General features: G+C 53.2%; 1 protein-coding gene and 1 pseudogene across 4 annotated transcripts in view; both read left to right on the top strand.

Moving 5' to 3' along the window:
- The window catches only part of NFATC1 (nuclear factor of activated T cells 1), a 104,077-nt gene extending 100,164 nt beyond the window's left edge, over window positions 1-3,913 (top strand). For 3 of the 4 annotated variants that reach the window (XM_044921058.1, XM_044921056.1, XM_044921055.1), the window contains one exon: window positions 2,186-3,913. In XM_044921058.1, the coding sequence (XP_044776993.1) occupies window positions 2,186-2,235 (50 nt within the window). In that variant the 3' untranslated portion in view covers window positions 2,236-3,913. The remainder of the gene's footprint in view (window positions 1-2,185) is intronic. The other variant, XM_044921057.1, reaches the window with a different exon arrangement.
- Window positions 3,914-5,212: 1,299 nt separating this feature from the next.
- LOC110577185 lies at window positions 5,213-5,774 on the top strand (annotated as a pseudogene).
- Window positions 5,775-13,334: the final 7,560 nt, after the last annotated feature.

Below are 13,334 nucleotides of genomic sequence, written 5' to 3'. Positions count from 1 at the left end.
CATATTCCCATCATTATTACCCTCACACCTCCCCCCATATTCCCCGGCGTTATTACCCCTCAGACCCCCATTTCCCTGACGTTAGTACCCGTGAGAACTTTTTCAAGCACCCAGTGTCTGCTCTTGCTGGATCGGATTTCTCGTCTGAGACCAACTGTCCTTGCGAGTGGAATGAGCAAGGAAACCCGGTGTTGGTGTGTGTACCTGAGAGGTCGGCCCCATCGCTCAGTGGCTTCCTGTCCACGCTGCCCTGTGCAGAAGGCCTCATCCCTCGGTGTCATGGCTGAGTGTTGCAGCCCTGGACTCCGGGCTGTCTGTGGCAACTGGTCCACCTGCCCCCCGTGTGCCCCGCACACCTTCTCAGAGCTTGACCCGAACGTGGGTTAGGAAGACCTGCTGGGCCCGTGGCTTGGCGCGGGCTCAGGATGAAATGAGAAAGTCACCATGAAGCAACTTTAAGGGGCCGCGTGCCACGCCAGCCACAGCGACATGCTCTGTGGGGCAGTCACCGCCCCTGCCACGTCAGCTGTCACAGCTCTGTCATCGAAAGGATGTGCAGCCCACTCCGCCGGGAGCCTTTCCTCACCAAGGCAGTGCGCTAGAGACACTCAGATCTGTTACTTTTCTTTGTCAAATGTTCTTTGATAGAACAGGGTTCTGCACAGTGTAAATTGGACCCGTTTCTCTCAAAACAGAGGCCAAACGAGCGAAGTGGGAAGAAGGGTGGGACTGTGCTGCTGCCCCGTGCCTGCCCCCTTCCCGTCCGTGCCCCCGGAACCCAGCAGAGCGCGGCGCAGGAGGCCTTGGGAACGCTGCGGCGGTCTCCGGGTCAAGGGATGGGAAGAGCCGCCTTGCCCCGCCTCCCGGGGGCTCTAGTGGGCCTGGCAAAGCTGGGCAGCCGGAGTGCCACGGAAAACCTGCCTCCCGCTAACGAGCTGCCCCTGGGACGCTCCAGGGACAGGTGTCGTCCTGAGAGCTGGCCTGAGCACCTGCGCCTCATTACTGCCTCATTAACAGCGAGCTGGGAGGGGTCCCTGGGCTGGCCCGGTGTCTTCTGCATGAAGGCCAGTGCCATCCTCAGAGAAGGCGTGGCTGCATGTCCGGGGGTCGTGCATCACATCCGTGTCCCAGGCAGATGTGTCCTCTGCAGGCAGGCTGGCCTGGCGCCCACCCCAGCCTGCTGCGTGCTTCTGCTGTTTGCATGCAGTGACTCACCCTCCCCCCCGGCGGCCCCCTGGCCAGGCGGCGGGTGGGCCTGGGGCTCGGTCGTTGGCTCCCGGCTGTAAAGCTGGTGCCAGTGGGCTCCGTTATCAGCAGCCGTGACACGATTCCTGGTTCCCCCAACCACATTTTATTATTGTTATTCTTAACAATAGCGGGAGTGTTGAAAGGGCATTTAGGGGAGGGAGTGGGGTGATGACAGGTGTGCCAGCTAATTGCTGCAGGAAGCCACTCTGGGACGTGCCGGGGCCTTTGCAGAAACACGGGGAGTTTATCTGGGCGGCGAAGGGAAGCCCGGGCAGTTCCGTGACGTGAGCACGTGTCCCCCACCTCCCAGTTCTGTTAGGAAAGTGGGCCGTGGGGACGTGTCCCCTATCTGGGGGCCGATCAGGGGTGGAGAGAGGGATGTTGTGCAGCCTGCTCATGATGGCCTTTGCCAGCTTCGCTCATTTCCTCTCCTGCTGCCAAAAGCCACATGCTGATAGTGGACACGGACAAGGAAGCACAAGTGAAGGAAGAGCCCCAAACAAAGGGAGGCCCCGGCCGCCCCGTGGTCGGCCCCCCTCTCAGACGTGGCCTGTCCGAGGACGAGACTAAAGAGGGGCTTCTCTGAGCCTGGACCTCAGGGGCATGTCTCCCCGTGGGGCGCCTCTGCTGGTCTTTCTGGTGGAATCGCCTGCCTGGACCAGCACCGGGCGCCCTTTCCCGGGGCCCACGACCGAGGAGTCAGTTTGTCGGTGATGCCCCTGCTGTCGCAGCCGGGCCCAGGCGGCTGCATGCTGCTGGCTCAGGACATCCCAGGCCCGTGGTGGGAAGCAGGAAGGAGTCCCACCCCTCCGGGAGACCCTTTTCACAGACTCAGCATATTGGGCTGAAAGCATGGCTGATGGGATTTCTGGTTCTTACAAACATTCTGGGCAGAGCGGTGTTTCCCTAATGGATTTTCTATTGTGTTTTCTTGCAGTAAATGAAATAATACGGAACGATCTCTCCAGCACCAACATCCGATCATAGCTGCCCACACGGAACTCACTCGGAAGCCGCGCGGTGTCGGCTTGGCCGCTGACGGTCAAGCTCGGACACAGGACTTCTGAGTAGACCAGACACATCCCTGGTGCCCGTCAGAACTCCAGCTTACTGAAGATTTGCATCGTACGCTCAAAGAAGTAGCTCTGTGACAGGGAGGACGGACCGAAGGGGGCAGGGAAGCGAGTGCGCCTCTCACGGGGCCCCCCGGGGCACCCCCGGACTTCAGGACTGGAAGTGCCTTATTAACCAGACCCCAGCATCAGGGCGCCATAGGATGGAGCACTGAGTCTGCCACCAGGAGGGTATTTGTAGGAGCAAAAGCTATAAAGACGCTTCGTCATGAGGCTTTCTCTTTTGTATAAATTAGGAGAATACTGGCAAGCTAGGCATTGTGAGAAAAACCTAACACGCGCTTCCTGCTTTTTATCAGCTTCCCTTGGGCTGCAGCGTGCAGCCTGTTGCCTTATTCAGCGCATTTTAGGGATCTTTTATTCTGTCCTTTCTGGCGTCACCAGCTCCCTCCCCTGCGTTACCGAAACCATAGGATTGTTAATTGTAGCATGCTAGGGTTTTGTTTTTAATCTGGCTTTGAACGTAGCGCAAGTAAGATGATAGCACCAGATATGTTGCTGGACAAAAAAAGAAGTCTGTCCGCCGCAGGACAGATCTTGCATTTGCATGGATGTACCGTTACAGGCACATATTTATGTACAGATAAAGAATGACAGAGTTGGTGATGTGCGGTCTTTGCCCAGCAAGGGCTGCCGAGTTAGCAATAACCCGTATCCGTTCTGGAAAACGCATCTAAGACAAAATCTGGCTTTTCAGCTGCGTCCACGGGGGTGCATCTCCTGTCCTCCGGGTCCGCGTTGTCTTGGGCGGCGCCCCCGGCCGAACTCGTCAGAAAGCCAGGAGAGGCGTTCTTGATGCCCAGATGTTACCAAACAGCAGATGGGAAAGCAACTGTAAATAACATCACGAAAGGAGTGTAATATATTTGTTCAGCTGTAAGATTATTCCTTCACAGAAGCCTTACAACTCTGCTTTGTCTAAGAAAACAGTTACCAAAAATGTTTTAATACGCAGCACTTGTAGTTCGTTCCCGATTAGTTACTGTTAACACGTAGGTTAGCTAAGCTCTACTGCTCCCCCTGCATCTGTACAGTTAACAGCTTATTACACGTTATTACTCGCCGTGACCTGTTGTTTCACATAACCAAAAAGCATGGTTTAATTAAAACATGTTTAACCCGATAATTGTGCCTTAGGAATTTATGCCCCCTCCTGGAACATGCCTGAATTGCACCCTCGGGTGGAGGATGTAAGTTACAATAATTAAACATGATGTTATGGTGGAGAAAGCCCTCCCGCAGAATTATTTTTAAAATGTTCTTCTGTACAATTATGTGTCATCTTTGTTGGACTCCCAGAAAGAACACAAACCTGAAAGCCATATTTGTAGCATTTGCACACAGCTGTGAAGAGCGACGGCATATGGCTCCTCACAGGCCACGGCCCCGCCTGCCACCCAGACCTTAGCCTGCACTTAGCACCCCAGGACTCGCATGAAACTCTTCTCAGTAAGCTGTCTATGGAAAGGACTGTTTGGTATTTGTGTCCGCTGTCCTTGTAGTTAGGAAATAGACCCAATAAAGCAATATTTTTTTGCTGGACAATCTGAGCCTGCCAGTGATTCATTACCTGTGTGGAACATTCTGCTGGGTTCTAAAGGATTTTCCACCGCAGGTTCTCGTACTCCTGCCTAGACGTGCATGGGGAAGCCCGCCATAGGAGAGGTGGCCGCGCGGCCGTGTGCCTGGATGCTCCAAACACAGCACCTCAGAAATGCTCCCCCAGGCCCTGTGTGCAGGGAGCCTTCTCCTGAGCCAAATACTCTGATCCGGAGGGTAATCTGGGCTCCTTCTTCCTTGAAGCGACTTGGCCCCTTCCCCACCCAAAGCTGCTTCAGGCTCAGGGGGATAATGGCATCCGGTTGTTCATAAAACCGTATGAAACCCAGAACTTCTCCAGCAATTACTATTTTGAATTGTCAGAAACAATATTTTGCTTCTAGGGCTTTATAAAATGCAAGATTTCTTGTTTCTTTTGCTAAGATTGAGGTGAAGTTCTAGAAGAATCCTCATCACCTAGCATGTGTGCTTGGCACGCGCCTGCCCCATCAGGAAGAGCAGCCGTGGCCAAGGGGCCTCCGAGGGGAGTTTGGGACGCAGGGCGGGGTGGGGGCCATGGAGAAGAGAGGGCACTCGTGGGGCCCATCACGGGCTGGGAACCCCAGAGCCTGCCAGACACACAGGGCATCAGGAGCTCCGTCCACCCCTCCTGAGGGCAGGCTCGCGGGGCCGCCGGAGCTGGGCTTCCCTCCCTGAAGAACATCCTGGAAGCTCTTAATTTCAAAGAGAGTTTTTATAAACCTGCCCCCCCCATTCCCAACAACAGAATTTTATATTCCAGAAACCAAAATATAAATCTATGAAATAAGGGGTGGTTTCTGCAAAGAGGCGGTGCTTCTGTGGATACCCATTTACTTAGCTTCATTTATTTTAGGTTGATTTTTGTGTAATAAGGAAAACATAACCGCAGGATCACCTCTAGCAAGGCGTGGATGTATGTAGACCAGAGCGTCTCCTGGGGAGCTGAGATCGAGGTCAGCATAACCCAAGCTGGCCGAGGCTCTGGAGCATCGGGGCCCCTTGCCTGCCCTCCACTAGCCTCCCTCAGTGACCGGGATCGTGCGGCACGTCCCCCAGAACTGTCTGCTGTGGGGGCGGCCGTGCCTGGGGCCTGTGTGGCAGACCCTGGATCACCTGTCCTCCTCTGCTGCTGGGATGCCAGCCCTTCCCAAGTTTGAGACCATGTGGTCTGGAGCAGGTCCAGTAAACATCCAATCTCTCTTCATAACCAAGTGCAGCCCCAGCATAAAAATCCAAGTACGGGAGGATCCATGGCGGCTCTGGTTGCTATTTGTGGGGATCTAGGGAGGAAAAAGTTAACGCATTTCGTAAAGGCTGCTCTCTGCCTCCCAGATCCTGGGACTCACGTGGTACTGTGGAGAAGTCGTTCACAAATACACAAAACAGGTAGCCGGCAATGAGGACCTGCCCGTTCTGGTGGAAGATCCTTACAAGGAGCCTCTTAAAAAAATGTATCCCGTGGGGCGCCTGGGTGGCTCAGTCGGTTAAGCGACTGCCTTCGGCTCAGGTCACGATCCTGGAGTCCCGGGATCGAGTCCCGCGTCGGGCTCCCTGCTCGGCGGGGGGTCTGCTTCTCCCTCTGACCCTCCTCCCTCTTACACTCTCTGTCTCTCATTCTCTCTCTCACAAATAAATAAAATCTTAAAAAAAAAAAAAGTATCTTGTGTGGAAAACGTGTAGATTATAAGAACACACAGCTTTTGTCCCAGTTTATTTCTCCATTTACTGGTTGCATTTATGGAAGGCACGTAACAGGTCTTTGTGGGAAGAAACAGAAAGAAATCACAAATGCAACTAAGAGAGTTCAAATAATGGGGTTTATGCCAGTTACATACAAGGATCCTGCATATCTCAAAGACCCTAAAGTTTGTAACATCAAGTATCGGGAATAAATTATAGGAGTCTTACCATCAATAAACATATTTTACAATAGAAAAAAAAAATCCAAGTACGTTAGCCTCTCCGTTTCAAGGGTGTCCCCTGATCTGAGCGGTCGGGGTCCCCCGCTGGGACAACTCTCCATGCCCCCACTCTTGCTTCAGGGAGGGACCCCCGAACTTTCCGCTTCTGCAGATCCTGCGACATCCCTGTGCAGTGCGCCAACCAACAATGTCTCCAGGAGGGTGTCTCTGCACAGCTGTAGCTGAATACTTCCCCAGAACCGCGTCCCACGTCGGAACACAGAGGCTGCGCCGAAGCTGCCATGTTTGAGAGGAGGCACTGGGTGGAGCAAGATGAAGGGCCCAAGTGGGAACACAGTTTTGAAAAAATTAAATTCACATAAGATGAAATCAACCATTTTACGGTGGACAGTTCAGTGGCGTGGGGTATGTTGAGTACTGTGTGAGGCCACCTCTGTCTGGCTCTAAAGATTCTCGTCGCCCCAGACGAAAGCCCGCGCCCACCGAGCAGTCACCCCACCCCCAGTGCCCAGCCACCTCTGTGGGATCCGTGTGTGTGGACCTGTGTGTTCTGGGCACTTCCATCGGTGGACCCGTATGGCAGGTGGCCTCTGTGTGTGGCTTCCTTCACTCTTGATTCATGCACATCACAGCATTTATCAGGACTTCACCCCTTCTCGTGGCCAAAACCGACTTTGGCCTGTGGACGGAGCGTGGTCTGCGGCCGCCTCCACCTCTGGCTCTGGGAACACGCGCGGACAGGCTTCTGTCTGAGCCCCTGTCGGCAGTTCTGGGGTCCACAGCTTGGAGCGTGTGTGTCGGGTGCTTCAGGAACTGTATGTCTTACTTTGGAAGAACGGTTTTCCCGTGCTCAGTCTTAAAATTAGGCTTCCCTAAGACAGACACTGGATCACTAACCTAATTTGCAATCACATACGCGAAGAACATCCTATCTATAATTCTTTATGCCAAAAAAATTAAGTTAAGAATAAGATGACTAACTGCTGGTTTATGCCAAAGTGGAAAGCGGGTCTCGGCCTCGAGGGTCTTGGCCTCACGCGTGTCCACCACGGCTGGGCCGCAAGCATCTGAGCCGTTCAGGGGGTGCAGCCAGAGCCCCAACGCTGTTTTACCTCACACACGCGGAAGGAGATAGTGGGGCAGCCTGGGCAAAGATGACCAGTGTCCCGGGAAGTGAGCGCAGGGTGAAAACTGAAGCGACCAGCTGCTGTGAGGCTCCGCGAGCTCCCTGCTGGACCTTTCCGCGAGGTTCTGACCTTTCCGCGAGGAAAGGGGCTGTTTGCTGGGCTGCATGACCCGCCGACAGCTGCCGTTTCTCACTGGACCCTTGCGTCTGTGACCAGCGTGTCACAAAGCTGAGCGTCTCCTCCTGCAGGCGCTGCAGCAGCCTCGCGGTCCCCGGCGTAGTCGTCAGGACCTCCCTCATTCTTCCCAAAAGGAGGGGGAGATGCTGATGGTGACCCGTTCTGGAGGGAGGTTCAGTCACATCTGGAAGGAGGGAGCGGCCATCGGCCCTTCCCTCCGCCGGGGCTGCCCCTCCTGGAGCCTGGCCTGGGCCCCACAGACTGTCCCCGCTGCCCGTCGGCCCCGGCCACCAAGAGCGCCACTGTCCACCCAGTCTCCTCTGGAAGAAGTGCATTTTCCAGACCATCTGTGGTTTGTCTCTGAAGGGACCGAGCTGTGAGTGTTGTCGTTGGGGCTCCTGGAAGCACGCTCCCCGCTCACGCTGCCCAGTCACTGGTGTGGGGGCTCTGGGGTCCGTCTCCGGGGAGGCCCAGATTCCACCATCAGAGAGTCATTCCTGTGGTGTGAAGCTGTGTCCACCGTTTAAAGGTGACGCCTGTGGTTGGAGGGTGCTGGTGCCCTGGTGTGAGGGAGTCTCCATGTTTTCCTGGGAGCTGGTGTCCATGGGAGACGGCAGCAGCTCTGAGCCCTGAGGGAGGAAAGGGGCCGGGACTGCCCGAAAAACATTGGCTGAGGCCAACAAAGCCACCGTCCACCACCAGCTCTTGCACTCTAATCACCGGCACGGCCAGTGTGGACAGTAGCCCCCTCGGGGACAGCCAGACTCAGCCCCCTTCTTGCACCTCCATGTGTGGACAGCGTGGCCGGACACCCCAGGCTGCCACCCAGAAAGCCATGGGGGCACAGAGTCTCTCTGTGATTTTGGGGGACCCCCTTCTCCTCCTGCAGAGAAACGATTCTCGATTTGGGGCCGTCAGCGACCAGGCACAACTCGTACCAAGTGCTCCTTTTGTGTGGGGCATGTTCTAGACGTGTGGTGTAGACTTCCTCCTGAGGAGAAGAGCCATTAACCTCCAGGGACAGTCTGATAGGGTGGGGAGAGCCACAGGGGGCAGAGAGCCGGGGGCCGGGGAGACCTCGCAGGAAGGTGGCAGTCGAGCCAGCACTGGATGAGGTGAGATTGTCCTGAGTAAGAGCGTCCCACGGGGGCGACCACCAGTGAAAAGGTCCTAGGGCAGGTGCACCTGATGCTCAGGAGAGGCCGGGAGGGACAAGTGGATGTCCCCGCAGACCCACAGACATGCGAGGGAGAGGTAGAGAGGACAGACAGATGGAGACAGACAGACGGAGAGGGAGCAGGGACCAGATGTCCCGGCATTTGTTTAGAACATCAGGGAGATCTGTGAGGAGACTAATAATCATGAATTCACAAATACTAATAGTGAAATAAGAAGAATCCAGGTCACACTAATCGGGAAGGTTTTGGTGAAAGTGAAAGGGGTCAGATTTGGGGCCCAAGCAGGTGTGGCTGGGGAGAGGAGACATGGCTGGGGTGACCGCCCCCACGGAGACCTTGGCCCTGCCCTCCACCACACAGGCTCGGGAGGCTTTCTCTGCACCTTCCCCCGTGCCCAGCTGGTCCTCGTCCTGGACCGAGGCTTTTCCTGCCCCACCCGCGGCCCCTCACCTCCTAAGGTGTAAATGTCGGGCACGTCTCACTGGGCACTATGTCCTGACAGGACACTTCAAGGACAGGAATTCTGTTCCAGGGCTGATGTTCTCTTGGCATCTGTTATGGATCGTATGTGTGGGTCCCCCAGAATCCCTGCCTTGAAACCCCAACCCCAGCGTGACTGTGCTCGGAGGTGATTACAGGAGCCCACGTGGTGAGAGGCGGCCACTGTGTGAGGAGGAAAGAAGATGGGTCTGTACGCCTGAAACTGCCCCTGGACTCAGACGTGCACCGTCCCTCCTCGTGTCCCCGCGGCAGAGCCTATTCCAGCTGGAGAGATGATTGGTGTTCCTCGTGTCACGTGGAAAAGGGGGTGAATTCAAACACTCCTGATCAAGGGGACTAGCACCAGTGGTCCAGCTGGTAATGATGGCCACGTGCAGCACCACTCTTTATTTTGTCTGGTTTTTTCTTAACTTTATTTTAAAATAATTATAGATTACCAAGAAACTGCCCAAAAAATGTACAAAGAGGTCCCACTGGATTTTCACATTTCTCCCCAAAACAGGAAACCGGCATTGGTACAATATAGAGAACTTACTCAGACTTCACGGGTTTGATAGGTGCGCACGCATGTGAGTGTGTGTGTGTGCACGTGCGGTCCCGGGCAGTCTTGCCTCACCTGCAGGTTCCTGTAGCCACCAAGACCAAGGACAGCCATCTCCGTCGGCCTCACGGCTCTGGCCACACCGGCACCCTTCCTGCCCCCACGGCCACTCATTTGCTCCCCGTAGCTACAGCCTCGTTACTTCTTGTCGGTGGAATCGTGCACTGTGTTACCTTTTGAGAGTGGCTTTTGTCGCTCAGCAAGTTGTTGTGCGTATCAGCAGTCCGTCCCTCTTCATCGCTGAGTAGAATTCCGTACAAGGAGGAGCGCGGCTTGTCTAAATGTTCACCCAGGGACGGGCACCTGGGCGTTTCCCTGGGGCTCTGGCTGCTTTGACTGAAGCCACCTGGACATTGCACACACGCGTTTTCAGCGTGGGTTTGGGTGAACGTTTCATTTCCCTGGGATAAAGGACCAAGGGAGCAAATGCTGGGTCCTAGGCCGAGTGCATGCTTCGTGTGTAGAGCTACCCGAATACTCTCCTGAGTTGCCCTATCATTTACCGCTCCCTCTAGCAAGCCGCGAGCCGAGCAGTGGTACTTCAGCCACTCGGGTCGGTTTAAATGCACGCTACCCAGGGGCTACCAGTGTCCGGCATGTAATCCCTTAGCTGCCATCTGTGCAGGCCTCCTCAGTGAAATGTCCCTTTGTGTCTTTGCCCATTTTCTAATGGGACTGTTTTTGTTTTTGTTTTGTTTTGTTTGACTTTATGCACTCTATATGCAAGCCCTTTGTCAGATCTGTGGTTTGCAAATAGTTTCTCCCAGTCAGGAGCTTGTCTTCTTAGAGATCGTTAGGAGAGGAAAACTGTTTAATTTTTAGCTGAGGCGCAGTTGGTCAGCATCTCCTTTGATGGGTTCAAGCCTCGGCCCTAAGACTTCCTTCTGTGTTCTGTCCTAGAAGTTTTATAGTTTTGTGTTTTACATGTAAGTCCATGATCCCTTTTGAGTTAATTTTCTGTATAAGGTGTGAAATTGAGCTTCATTTTCCCCTCACACACCCGATTTGTGGAAAAGGCACATCTGTTTTTTGAACATATTGGTGTGGGTCTATATCTGGGCTCTGTCTTGTTTTCCCCGATCTGCGGGTCAGGCCCCCCCTTGAACCCCACACTGTCTGCACTCCTATAAGTCTCAAAATCCCACTGAGCAATTTCTCCCACCGTGTCCTTTTCCAGAATTGCCATAGCTATCCCAGGTCCTGTGTCTTCCCATGTACATTTTACAATAAACTTGTCTATGTCTCCAAGAAGCCATGTTCGGTGTTACAGAGATCGTATTAAACCTCTATGCCAGTTTGGGGAGAACTGGAAACTTGTGAGCTTTGTTAGGTAGGACCAGAACAGCCTTTAGTCTTGGGCTAATCTTTCCTGCTATTAAGGCAAAACGCTTCTGAGCACACTGCCTGGTGCCCTGTGAACTGCGCACCTTTCTGTTCTGGGAGTCCTATGTGAGGTCCAGTATTGCCCCCTCGAATTGTCCGGGGAGGCTCCCTTCCAGGCCTTGGGGAATGCCTCCCGTGGGCACGCTGACCAGCACTCACGCTCTGCAGCTGTTCGCGCCCTCCCTCCGGGCAGCTGTCTCCTCTGCCACCTGCACCCACACCACAACCTGCCAGCCCACCTTGTCTCTGTCCCCGTCTAGGGGTCACTGTCCCTCGTCGCCTGAGGTGGAATGTATAACACGTTTCATAGATTTTCCCCATTTTTTGCTTGTTTGGGTGAGAGGGTAAGTCTGGTCCCTGCTAGTCCGCCGTGGCCGAGCACAGAAGTTGTGGTGCTTGATGCTTCACAGCTTCTCCGGCATGTTGTCGTTGGGGCCGTAGCCCATCTTCCACGTTCCCTGCATTTGGGGCCACATAACAATGATGCTATTCACACAAAAACAGCATGTCTAGCCAAGAGAGTGGCTTGTGATCATGAGATATGCCTTGGGGCCCCACTTAATTTTAATCGGAAAGGAAAGCATCAAACAGAGGCTGAAAAGCAGCTCTAGCTGCCAAATATGCTTTTTACCTGAAGAACAAAAGTATCCCAAGGAAGAGACAGGTTTTCATGGTTTTTGTAAAAGCAACAGAGAAGCAGAAATGTGTCTGTGTTCAGGTGGTGCAGGAACATTTCCCTCATGGCTTTGACATCACATCGTCACTGGCGGGATTGTCCATGCTGAGCGCCCCCCTCCCCGCACCACAGGTGCTCACTAGGCTCACCCCACAGCCTCTCGAAGGTCAAGCTGCTCCCTCGGGACAGCCATTAACCATCTCACCCCAAAAACACAAACCCATAAACCAACAGTGAACTGTCAGCACATCTAGCTTTATAGCCAGAGAAGGAAGACCGCTGAATTTTGAGGATGTTTCTACCGTCTGTGTTTTCATGGACTGTACCTGAAAAACATACTAACCAAGACTACCTTAATTTAGAATGTGGGATGACTGGACATTAATCATATTTGGCTGGTTCAAGTTCACTTTTCAACTTTTTAGTGAGAAAGGGGTTTGCCAGGCAATTTAATCACTTAAAGTAAGATGTAAGTGCTAGTCCTACACAACAGTTTGAAGGGCGTTAGGGACGTTCATTGTTTGCAGGCAAATAAGGCTACTAATTACGAGACTTTTTTCCTATTCACTGAAGCAGGCCCAGCAGGACTTCAACTTGAAAATATACTATTAGCAATTAGTCCCTGTAACTACATGTACTTGAAAGGAATAAAACATTTTTTAAGAAGTATACCCCCTAACCCAAAATTTTCACTAATTTAGATTCCACTTAATCTAGACGATAATCACACAAAGCTCATGAACACAGTTCAACTATGGTTGTCAAAGTATTTTTCAATTGTGCTGTTCCTTATTTGACTCTCAAAGCCATCCTGTGGGGAAAACAAGGCAAGTCCAAACCCAATCTATAGATGAAGTTACTGAGACTGGGTTGGGGGGGAGGGTGTATCTTAGAGGTAACTTGTAAGGTTACAGAGTTTTCTCATTGTGCTCGTGCTTTGAAGAGAGAACCTGACCTTCATTCACTGATTCATGTACTGTTCATCCATCCATCCACACACCCATCCTCCCACCCATCCATCTATCCATCCATCCATCCATCCATCCATCCATCCATTTATCCAGCCACCCATCCACTTATCTACCCGTTCACCCATCCATCCACCCATTCATTTATCCATCCATTCTCTCATCCATCCATCCATCCATCCATCCAACCATCCATCCATTTATCCATCCATCCATCCACTTATCTACCCATTCACCTATCCACCCACCCATCCATCCACCCATTCATTTATCCATCCATCCATCCATCCATCCAACCATCCATCCATTTATCCATCCATCCATCCACTTATCTACCCATTCACCCATCCATCCACCCATCCACTATCCATCTATCCATCCTTCCACTCTCCACTCATCCACCCACCTAACCATCCATATATCCATCCATCCATCCACCTACCCATCCATTCATCTTCCATCTGTCCACTCACCCATCTCTCCATCCATCCATTCCCACTGAGTTGACATGTTTTGCATATGTTTCCTCACTGACATGTCCCCACACAGCTGATGCTGAGATTCTGTCATCATTCTACAGCAGAGTGTGTTACAGCCCAGTAAGGCTATGGCTCACAGGATTGGGGCAGGCAGGCCCTGAGAGCAGCTCCATTGATGTAATTAATTCAGGCTCTGCCTAAGTCACAGTCAGTAAACTGAGACAGCACTGAATATCTGGCAGGAAGAGCTGAGCAGTGGAGGGGGAGGGACCCGGGACAGCCTGGGGTGAAGGGTCTGGGCTTGGCTGTCTCAGGAAGCCCACCTTCCTTTCCCTGTCCCCATAGACTGCCCCCATAGGG

The sequence above is a fragment of the Neomonachus schauinslandi genome, chromosome 14, assembly GCF_002201575.2.
Source record: "Neomonachus schauinslandi chromosome 14, ASM220157v2, whole genome shotgun sequence".
Classification (NCBI taxonomy): Eukaryota; Metazoa; Chordata; class Mammalia; order Carnivora; family Phocidae; genus Neomonachus; species Neomonachus schauinslandi.
This window is presented reverse-complemented; position numbering and strand designations above follow the sequence as displayed.